General features: G+C 31.4%; 1 protein-coding gene across 1 annotated transcript; it reads left to right on the forward strand.

The window, feature by feature from the left end:
* The first annotated feature begins 5952 nt into the window (after positions 1-5952).
* Positions 5953-7600, forward strand: LOC142638117 (expansin-A8-like). Its single transcript, XM_075812111.1, has 3 exons — positions 5953-6170; positions 6510-6822; positions 6979-7600. Exons 1-3 carry the CDS (start codon positions 6035-6037, stop codon positions 7280-7282), a joined length of 753 nt encoding a protein of 250 aa, XP_075668226.1. The 5' UTR covers positions 5953-6034; the 3' UTR covers positions 7283-7600.
* The last annotated feature ends 4145 nt before the right edge of the window (positions 7601-11745 follow it).

Genomic DNA, 11745 nt, shown 5'->3' on the forward strand with positions numbered 1-11745 from the left:
AATGACCTCTGAATAGTAATATTCAGCCTTCTAGCTATTATTTGAAGACTTCAAGAAGGTGGTGGATGGGACAAGTACTTATGAGGAAAATCTGTGTTACACGTGGATGAAACAGGGAAGAGGAAGAAGGTTAAAAGAAGACGAGAGAGGAAAGAAGGGAGGGGACCTTTTTTGGAAACAAAAAATTGTAATCTTTTGCTTAGAGAAAGAAAAACCATACAAGTGGTTCTAGGCTTACGTCCGAGGAGAGTTCTTTGTCATATTCATCTATTATTTGCATAGATTGCGGCATTCTAGCCTGTTTATCAATTCTCCAATATCCCTAACCTAGGTTTCAAACCCATACTTTACAAATTTCATTGTATAAGACTCTTTGGGCCTGAGTCCATCTAGGGATTAGATCGGGTACAAATTGTGCACTTACACACACTATATTCTATCACTAGAAAATTGGCTCATAATATGAATAGATGAAAATAATCTTAATATAAAATAAAATTAAAAAATATATAATTTTTTATTTATAGGGAACACAAAATTCATTACTTAAGAAAAAAAAAGCCCTTGCTCTTTATTGGTTTCGTAAATAGTTATATAAAAAAAAAATTATTAGTTGATAGTTTAATACATTTAAAATAAAATTCTCTTATAAAAAAACACTATGTTAATCCTAATATATAATTTTATAAATATCATTAAAAAAAATTATATATTATATTTTATTTTAAAATAATTAAATATTCTCGCGCATCACGCGAGATTGCTCCTAGTATTCAATAAAGGGAAGAGCTTCAACCGGTGAAAGAAGTCAAAAAGCGTACTGTTTATCTTCTTCAGAGGAAAGAAGGGTATCCATCAATAGTCCCATAAAGGCAAACTTTTTACTTTATGCAATATATCCTTTCAAGCAGGTGCATGTACCTACAATTGTGGGACACCAAAAAAAAAAAAAAAAAAAACTAAACTAAACCCACTGCTAGGGAAAATCTAGGACTACGACGACTACTACTAGACACTAGTCACTTTATGATGTAACTCACAGGTGGCTACACTCCGACCACTCCCGTTAAAACATCTTAGTCGTTTGAATTAGGAAGAATGGAAATGTGTCAGTTTATTTTTATTTTTTTTAAACAGGTGTCAATTTCATATAAGAGGAGAAAAAATATATTTTTAGAAATGGTCATGTTAACAAATACCCTTAGAGTAATCGTAAATTTAGAACTTTAACATTTGTGTCCCTTTTGGTCATTGAATCTTTGATTTTAGCAATTAACCATCTGTCATTTAATTTGTGACAAATCAAACATTTTGTTAGTATGTCCGGTTAAAAATTAATGGCTTAATCATGTGAGATATGACATGCATATATCATCAACAATTTTGAAATAACATTATTGTCATGCGTACATGTGATCAAGGGCTAAAATGGACATTTGCCCATTTCGCCAAAACTTTTCAGCAAAATGCCTATGTTCTGAAACTATTTAGCAAAATGCTTCTTTTTTAAAATTGATTTTCTAAAAATCAAGTTTCGAAGAAAAACTCGATTTCTAGAAAATCAAGTTATGTGAAATCAAACTTTAAAAAAAAAAAAAAAAACATGGAACTTGAGTTCCATGTAAAATTTCTCACATTACTTGATTTTTATCAAATCGAGTTTCAAAACATGGGCATTTTGCTAGATAGTTTCAGAACATGGGCATTTTGTTACATCTTTTGGGCGAAAGAGGCAAATGCCCATTTTGGCTTGTGATCAAGTTTGTTTGGCTTTAAGGAAAATGCTAATAAAACTTATAAAAGGTTTGAATCATTGCAAATTTGATATTCAGGGGTTAATTAATTGATCAAATCAAAGTCCACTTACTAAATTGACATTCAAGTCATTTTCTAAACCCTACCCCTCCCTTCCCCCTCTCAAGGAAAGTATTTCTAAACCTTAACCCTCTAAATATTTTATATACTAATTATTACCAAACCATAATAAATTCTAGGACTCTATCCCAAACAATCCTATTTATATTTGGGGGAAAAAAAATCTAACCTTGTCTCAAACCTACACATTAATCTAATCATGAGCGAGATTTAATAAGTGAGATTACGTTGGATCTATTTAGTAGTAATTAACTCTGGAGCTGAAATATTTGCACTACAAGTAAGGGTTATGATTACTTGCTCTACATGTACACGGATACATAGGCTTACAATTAGTTTGGGCCTCTTGGATGATAATATCGTATATGTCCCCTTAAACTTAATGTGGAAGCTTGAATTTGGAATCTAAGATTGTGAACCTAGAATGTTACTAGGTTAGAACATGCTAGATAAATGTTGGTGTTTTCAAATGACAATAGTTGATGATGATAGTTGACACCAATTGTTGGAGAATGAGTTAGTAAGTTAAAGTCTAATAGGCGGATGAAAAATACATCGATGCACCAATATCTTGAATGGCAATGCTAGCGCTAGTAGTTGTTTAACATGAAAAAGCCAAAATTAACATGGTTCGGCTTGATGACCTACGTTCACAGTGAAAAGTCCTCGAGCAGCTACATAAGGATGCACGGCTCTCTTGGGTCATATCATCTCTAACACCAAAAACCCCAACAATTAATTACTATTAAATAACAAAAGAGAATCAAATACTTAAGATCTTTCTGAACTACTTGTTGACAATGAAAGAAGAAGAGCAATCAAGAGGAGCTTGATTTTCCTCTTCTATTGCTCTTTTCCTTGGTACTGTTAGAAGGAAAGACCTGCACATTTTATTCAGTAAAAGTGCTTGAAAGGTGAAAGAAATCAATGCAGTCTGTTTCTCCCTTCACTTTCGAAAGGTTATCCATCAATTCTTTCAGAAAATTAAGTTTTTATCTTGTGCAACAAATTCTTTCATAGTTGCATAAAAGTAGAGCTAAATGCATGCATCACATATGATACCGAACCAAGATGTCGCCTTATAAGGGTCATGAATGGCCTACACTCTGAGCAGACCATTTAAATGCACATGGAAGGGGTTGGACCCTGCAGTTAGAATTTGCATCATATTGGAAACTCATGTGGGAGCTGTGTGTGGCTATTGTACGTGACCAATATCATTAATTGCCATTTGAAAAGTGACCATACGAAACCCCTCTTGTCGATGGTCCTTCCTATGTTTAGGGCTTCTTAAGTCTCTCACTACTAGGACTACTAGACAAATCCCTTGTGAAGGGCACTTTCATTTGTGCCTAACAGGCAACATTTTGGATAATATATCCACATGCCTTTTGTGGATCTCATTTCAAGTTTGATCAACCTTGTCCCCATACAAGTTCTTTTGGAACTCTTGGACACAAATTTTGATCCTTTTTATTTTATATATATATATATATATATCATAACAATAAATCTACTTCATGCGGCTCAAATTGCTGGTTCTTATAAAGCCACCCAACAAAACACATAAATGAAAAAAATAAATAAATGTAATATATATAGAACGAGTTTGGCCCAAGCAAAGTAGATAGGAGATTTGTTTCTCAAAAAAAAAAAAAAGATTGGAAATTTAAATAAATAAATAGAACTTTAATCTTTTATAAAGAAAGACCAAATTAACATTAATTGTCATTAAATAATTGCTCTCGGAAAAACTTCATTTCATGAGATGTTATCCTTAATCAATTGCGCGTATTATTTCTTGGATTGAACTCTTTTTCGTCTCAAATCTCTAAAAAGTAAGAGCATTACAGCAGGCTTTATATTCTTTAAAAATACCTTAAAATTTAGACCTTATTAACGTAAGGTGTAGCTTATTTTTTCTTCTTTCACACGTAATATTTCTCCCATCATCCATCAAAGTAAGAAAAGGTGTGTCATTTTGATTTTATTAGAGACTTTGACATATAATAATATAGCCATAGATTTTGACTTGACACCGATATTCGGTGAAATCAAATCACGTTGGATCTTCTTCATTTTATTGCATATTTAATATTCAAAATAGAGAAAAAAGAAAAGAAAATAAAAGCCTTGCTCGTATTATCTTCTAAAAAAAAGGGAAAATATGATACTTCATAAATCATACAAATCGTTGATTCTAACCCCCCCAAAAATTAATAATAAAAAAAAATCCCACCTCTATAATATTCCCATACAGAAGAGACAAGTTGGAAGATTTGGAGAGGGATCGACTAAAATCTAATAAAGGTTGAAAGAAAAATGTTTCATTTTTTCTCCACGTCCCATTTTCTTCTAATAATGTGGAGTAGGTCTAGTGTCATAAACTTTTCTATAACTTTGTCATAATTTTGCTATGTTGTGACTTGCGATTGGTGGAACTAAAATAGTGGGTCCATAATTTTAACATTCACGAGTCGTCACGTAGTAAAATTATGACAAAGTTAAGGAAAAATTTATAACACTAGACTTTCTTCCTAACATGATATTAACACAAATTAAGGAGAAAAAAATTGTAACCGCAGCATCCTGATTGTTCATTTTGGTTTTATTATCTGCAAGTCATAATCTCATATATATATGTTTTGTTTGTTTATTCCAACTTTTATTTTTAAAAAATATTGGGTTAGAAAACGAAAGCATCCCAAAGTTTATTTGAAAATGATGTAAATGGATACAAGGGACCGTGAAGATCGGGACCTGCATGTGCTACTAACATGGTAGGCCCTATAGATATTCAAACCCTCCTCACTTTCTCAAATGAGAACAAAGTATTGATTAGACGAGATATAAAAAAGAATGTTAAATTATTGTGGAAAAATAATTATCATGACTAAAAAAAAGTCATATCATATGACATATGCTACTCCCATAATTAATCTCTAAAAATTCTCTAATGAATCATTGGAATAACTAACTAACAATCACTTCTTAATTTAATTTCTTACAAATCCTTGGATCAGACGTAACCACGTGTCCAAGGGACACCCCCATGACACTAATCAATATGGTTTGCATTGACAATTCACCGTCTTGATGCTATTAATGACATATATGATAATAATAATAATTTACTAACATGATAGTTTATTAGTTTAAGTAACCGACGATCGAATCTAGAAACCCTGATGATGATGAGCCATATGTAACTACTAGATAGATTAATGGTTGGTAAGTAAGTGAGATTATTACATAATTATTTAGGTATGACATATGATATATGGTTCTTTTTGGAGTTATTCATGGCACATCCACTCTTATCAGATTCCGTATCTCCTTAATTAACAATCATAGTCTCAATTATGATAGCTCGTGTGGTACATTTTTGCCAAATGTTGCTTTGGTTTGTTGTTTGGTTTTCACTTTTCAGCAATGAGAAAGTAAAACATTTACAAAATGGCTATAAACACCAGCAATATTGCCAATTTAGTAAACATCAAATGAGCTACTTGTTAATCTGTTAATTGTCATTCTCAAACGGAGTAATTGGTGCAAAACGTGTATAAAATATAGCATGCACTATTCCTTTATGCATAAATGACCCATATTCTTCCGTTCCGTTTGGTATATCAGTAGCCCACCAAGTTGGACTTCTGTGGCCTCAAGAGCTCCCCAATCAAAGGCCTTGAATAGCTGAATTGTTGGCTAGCTGATTGCATAATCTCAGGCATTGAAGAAGCAAATACCACAAAAATGAAAAACCACACGTAACAAGCATAAAAATATTATAATTATAAGAAGGAAAATATTATAGGATAAAAAAAACTGTTGAGAAATGCATGTGCATGTGGGGTCATATGGCTAAACAGTTGGTAGTCTAACCAGAACATTTGCATGTGCACTTTGATTCTTGTATATGACCTGAAAATATGAATAAGCTTTTGTGGTTCTTGGCTCTTTGTCAAATGTGAGAATGAATAACTTGTCTATTTCTACAACATGACCCCACTTCACTAACGCCTCAAAGGTCCAAACTTTACGCCCCCCCCTTTCCTATATAAGTAAATCCCCGTTCTCCTTGGTCTAAGCACTAAGCATTTTCCATTCAAACTTCAAACCCTCTCTCTAGTCTCTTCCTCTCTACACAAGCATAGACACAATGGCCATCACGGCATTCTCCACCATTTCTCTTCTGGTCTTTGTTCTATGCCTCCAAAGCACTTATGGAGATGATGGAGGGTGGGTAACTGGTCATGCCACATTCTATGGTGGGGGAGACGCTTCTGGTACAATGGGTAAGTTTCAGTGTTTATTTGGTAACAACTTTTACTTTTAACTTTTTAATTTATTTGTTTATGTACAACTTTTTAAAATTTTATCTTTTTTTAGATACAAAAATACATTAATTAACTTTCAACAAATACACAAATAAGTTACACTTTTAGAATTTCTCTTCTTAGAAGAAAAAAGTTGGGAGCAAGTAAAAGTTAGTTAAATTATGTTGCTTTGGGGTGTTGGTACAAGTCAACATATTACTTGGTCATAAAGTAACCATAAGCATAAGTTTCATTTAGAATGAGCGTTCTATGGAGAGTGGTTTCTCATGGGGATATATATCTTGGTATTGCTTGCAGGGGGTGCTTGTGGATATGGAAATCTTTATAGCCAAGGATATGGGACTAACACTGCAGCACTCAGCACTGCTCTATTCAACAATGGGTTGAGCTGTGGAGCTTGTTATGAGATGCGATGCAATGATGACCCCAGATGGTGTCTCCCTGGTACTCTCACTGTCACTGCCACTAACTTCTGCCCTCCTAACTCTGCCTTGCCTAATGACAACGGTGGATGGTGCAATCCTCCTCTTCAACACTTTGACTTGGCTGAGCCTGCTTTCTTGCAAATTGCTCAATACAAAGCTGGAATTGTTCCCATAGCCTTTAGAAGGTAATGAACACAACGAGAATGAATCATTAACCTCTACTTCTATCACAACAAACAATCCATGTCAATAATAGTGAAAAAATATTGTGTCTAGCATTACTCATCATGAAAATGCTTGGTATGCTAATCTCAATTACTTGCTTGTGTTGGTCAAAACAGGGTCCCCTGTGTGAAGAAAGGAGGAATAAGATTTACCATCAATGGTCACTCTTACTTCAACTTGGTGTTGATCACCAACGTTGGAGGCGCAGGAGATGTTCAATCAGTGTCCATCAAGGGGTCTAACACAGGGTGGCAAACCATGTCAAGGAACTGGGGCCAGAACTGGCAGAGCAATAACTACCTCAATGGACAGAGTCTCTCATTCCAAGTCACCACCAGTGATGGAAAGACTGTCACTAGCTACGACGTGGTTCCAGGAAATTGGCAATTTGGACAGACATTTGAGGGTGGTCAATTCTAGATTTTCATTATTTTTTTTTTACTGATATATGTATATGTTCAATTGGTACTTATGCCATTGTTTGTGACAGTGAGGGTGTGATACACAGGGTAGAGTAGAGGGGTCTTGGACTACATGGCCGATTATTGCTGAGGTGGCTTATTGGCACCCGCTAGGCCTATTATATATATATATATATATATATATATATATATATTTAGTGAGAGAGTTTGTGACTTTGTGAGCTATGTCAATCATAAAGAAATCATTGTTATTCTATCAAATTGCCTTTTATTTGATTCAAGGACATCAATTTATCTATAAGTTCTATTTTCAAGTTGGTATCAAACTCAGTTGTGGTTGGTTATTGTCACTTTTTGACTATCCTACGTAGATTCCTGTGGAGAAAGTCTTCTCCAGAGTGTTTCAAAAATCAAAATTACCTGCTTCACTTTTTATTATGTTTTTCGAGTGAATACTACCTAAAACTAAAACCAAGCAGATAAGACAAGGAACAAGAACAAGGATTAGCATTTGTGCAGTTTTGTAAGAGTAAGAGCATAACTACTCCCAGGCTCTTATGTCAAACTTCTACCCATATATTTACGTACTAGTCTAGTTTACTCCAATTCATAGTGCATGACTCCATCTCCAAGGCTCGTATGTGAATTGCTAGCTAATAAATTTGCGTACCTCTCAGTCTACCCTACTTGTATCCAAATTAAATAACAGTACTAAAGCAATAACTTGTCAAGCTATAAACAGAGCGTAATTATTTTGCCACCAAGAGCCGTGACCATTTTACATTTAGCAGACAAAAGCCATAACTCCAAAAGGAACTTAAGAAACCAGACAGGAACATAATCAACAGCATGCATTGACTTTTTCATCAGAAAATATAACTGTGGGCCACCATTTATGTCTAACAAGCTCAGATTTATGGAAGACATCATTAAATAGCATAATGCATAAATGAAATCTGCAATAGTAGCGTTGGGCAGACCAGACACCAAAGGCCAGTACCACTGAATCTGTGGCATCTATAGATACCACCATTTTTCACATAGACTCAGGGCTGGCTCAAGAAAATTTGGGCTCTTAAGCGAAAATTTGATATGGGTCCTTTTATATGTACATATTAATTAAATAAAATTATATAATACTAATTAAATTAGGTCTAATTTGATGTAAATATGGAAATGGATGAATAATACTAATTAAACTAAGATTAATTTCATATAAAGGATTGAATATCATAGTTGGATCATAAATTTAAACAAAAAAACTAAAAAAAATATTTTTTTTTTTTTAAAAAGAAACTTACTTTAACTTGGATATATTACTATGCATAGTTAAGTACAGTTATAATCTAAATTTTAACTTTATATATTCTTTTTAAGAGAAAGAGATAGATATTATTTGGTACGTGGCTTTGAAGAAGATTAGTTTACAAAAATTAAGGTTTCAAACTATTAGAAGAGATTAGTCATCATTGATAATCTATCACATTTGTAGCATCTTTTTTGAAACATTTTATGGTTTCAATTGGTTTAAATTTCTATTTTTAGAAATGAAAAAAAAATTAAAGATATTACAAAATGTTCACAATATAATATAATAATAACTGTAATTGATGAATTTCAACAACTTAATTTATTTGTATTTGAATTATTTTTTTATGTAATTGGTGATATGCCAATTAAATCTATAGTAAAATTTGTGATATCTTTAGCATCACTCTTAAAAAAAGTATCAATTATTTTTAAAAAAATGTTATCTATGTATATATATATAAAACCGAAACATCTGGAGCTCCCACAATTTTCCACGTTAGCACGATATTTAAATAAAATTATTTTTGTTTAATCCAAAATTAACAAGGAATGAAACTCTATTTCTCTAACAAGTCCAACTTAAACTCAAACTCATCATTATCATTTTTTTAAAACAAAATTATTTTTGTTTAATCCAAACTTAACAAGGAGTGAAACTCTATCTCTCGAACAAGTCCAACTTAAACTTAAACTCAAACATTGATAATTTATCTCCAAATTTGCAAACTTAATCATGAACACTATTAAATGCAAAGCAAACCCCAATATTTTTTTTAAAGTCGAGTAGAGGTATGAACTTTTCTTATGTTATTTTTTTCTTATCTACTTTGTTAAAATATATATATATATATATATTTTATGGTGGAGTCAGCACAAAATCAAAATAGAGTTCTTGTCACGAGTAGGAGTTTTGTCTTCCTCTTTTCCGATGAATAAACTATGTACACAAGAGGAAAGGTTAGCGACTATACCATATTTTTTGGCATTTTTTTTCAATGACTATACCATGTATTATTCTTTTGAAGGTAATTACTTTTTTTTATATATTTCTCTATTGTGTAATCATATACATTTTGTTTTGTTTCAAAAATTTATAGAAAGTAAATTTTTTTATTCTTTAATATTTTTTAGTCTTTTAAAAGTTTTAACATTTGAATTATTCTTTTAATGGTAACACATCTTTCTCTGATATTTCTCTGTTGTGTAGTCTCTCTCTCTCTCTCTCTCTCTCTCTCACACACACACTCTCTCTCTCTCTCTCTCTCTCTCTCTCTCTCTCTCTCTCACAAGAGTTTTGTCTTCCTCTTTTCCGATGAATAAACTACACAAGAGGAAAGGCGGTGTGCTTCTTGGCCACGTAGAGTATTTCCTTTTCCAATACTTTTATTATTTTGGACTTTTTGGTTTTTATATAATTTGAATTATTTGAAAAACATTGAGCCGGCCAATTAAATAGGGTTGAAGAAAAATTAAAATAAAAAGGACCGCGTGAAGCGTGATAGGTATTATTGTAATTTGCTTTATTTATTTATTTTTTTTTTTTTAAGATTACAATTTTATTGTTTAAATAATTATAGAATTGATGATTGGTTTTTCATCGTTTAAAGTTTATACCCGTTAAAATTTAAAACTTATTGTTTTATGAGTTCATGTACTTTTTTCTTTTTCTTATATTTCTCTTTTGAATAATCATATATTTTTTTGAATTGTTTTAATAACTTATTCTTTAATTATATACATTTTTTGGCATTTTAAAAGTTTTAACATCTGAATTTGTGTTAGTTTTTGTAATATTTAAACATGTTTAGCTGATTTCAATGACTATACCATATATTATTCTTTTGAAAGTAATCACTTTTTTATTATTATTTATTTCTCTATTGTGTAATCATATACATTTTGTTTTATTATTCTTTTGATAGTAACACATCTTTCACTTATATTTCTCTGTTATGTAGTCACGCGCGCACACACAGGAGTTTTGTCTTCCTCTTTTCCAATGAATAAGCTATGCACACAAGAGGAAAGGCGGTGTGCTTCTTAGCCACATAGAATATTTCCTTTTCCAATACTTCTATTGTTTTTGACTTTTTGGTTTTTATTTAATTTGAATTATTTGAAAAATATTGAGCCGGCCAATCAAACAGGGTTGAAAAAAAATTGAAATAAAAAGGACCTCGTGAAGTGTGATAAGTATTATTGTAAGTTTTTTTTTTCCTTTTAAGATTACAATTTTATTGTTTAAATAATTATAGAATTGATGATTGTTTTTTAATTGTTTAAAGTTTAGACCCATTAAAATTTAAAACTTATTATTTTATGGGTTCATGTACTTTTTTCTTTTTCTTATATTTCTCTTTTGAATAGTCATATAATTTTTGAATTGTTTCAATAGCTTATTATTTAATTATATATATTTTTTTGACATTTTGGAAGTTTTAACATCTAAATTTGTGTTAGTTTTTACAATATTTAAACATGTTTAGCTGATTTCAATGACTATACCTGTATACCATGTATTATTCTTTTGAAGGTAATCATTTTTTCTTTTATATTTCTCTATTGTGTAATCATATACATTTTGTTTTGTTGCAAAAATTGATAAGAAGTAAAAGTTATGATTCTTTAATATTTTTTAGTCTTTCAAAAGTTTTAACATTTGAATTATTCTTTTAATGGTAACACATCTTTCTTTTTATATTTTTCTGTTGTGTAGTCACACATACACACACAATTTATCTTTTAATTTGTAGGTTCTGAATCTTTTGATTTTTTTTTAATAGTTATAGCTATAGATTATTCTTTTGAGTGTAACTTATCTTTCTCTTAACCCATCGCGCACCCTTGGTGCGGTGGTCACTCTACAAGTATAAATGCTTATAAGATGTGGGGGTAATGGCCGGGGTTTAAGTCTCTAGGAGGAAGCTTCACATACATATACACTTAGATTTGACTAGAATAGAAATTCTATCTTGTATAAAAAAAATTAAAAAAAAAAACTTATCTTTCTCTTATATTTTTCTATTGTTTAGTCATATATATTTTGTTTTGTTTCTATAATTTCTAAGCAATTTATCATTTGATTCTTTAATTTTTTTGGTCTTTCATCAAAAGTTTTAATATCTAAAATTTTGAAAAAGCCATTACACG

Source organism: Castanea sativa, chromosome 6 (assembly GCF_040712315.1).
Source record: "Castanea sativa cultivar Marrone di Chiusa Pesio chromosome 6, ASM4071231v1".
Taxonomy (NCBI): domain Eukaryota; kingdom Viridiplantae; phylum Streptophyta; class Magnoliopsida; order Fagales; family Fagaceae; genus Castanea; species Castanea sativa.

What these genes read in the sequence shown, in the direction of transcription:
- LOC142638117 (XM_075812111.1), top strand. Translation starts at nt 6,035, where the DNA reads ATGGCCATCACGGCATTCTCCACCATTTCTCTTCTGGTCTTTGTTCTA. An exon ending in AGACGCTTCTGGTACAATGG is followed by an intron (nt 6,171 to 6,509) that starts GTAAGTTTCAGT and finishes TATTGCTTGCAG; the next exon opens with GGGGTGCTTGTGGATATGGA. An exon ending in GTTCCCATAGCCTTTAGAAG is followed by an intron (nt 6,823 to 6,978) that starts GTAATGAACACA and finishes TGGTCAAAACAG; the next exon opens with GGTCCCCTGTGTGAAGAAAG.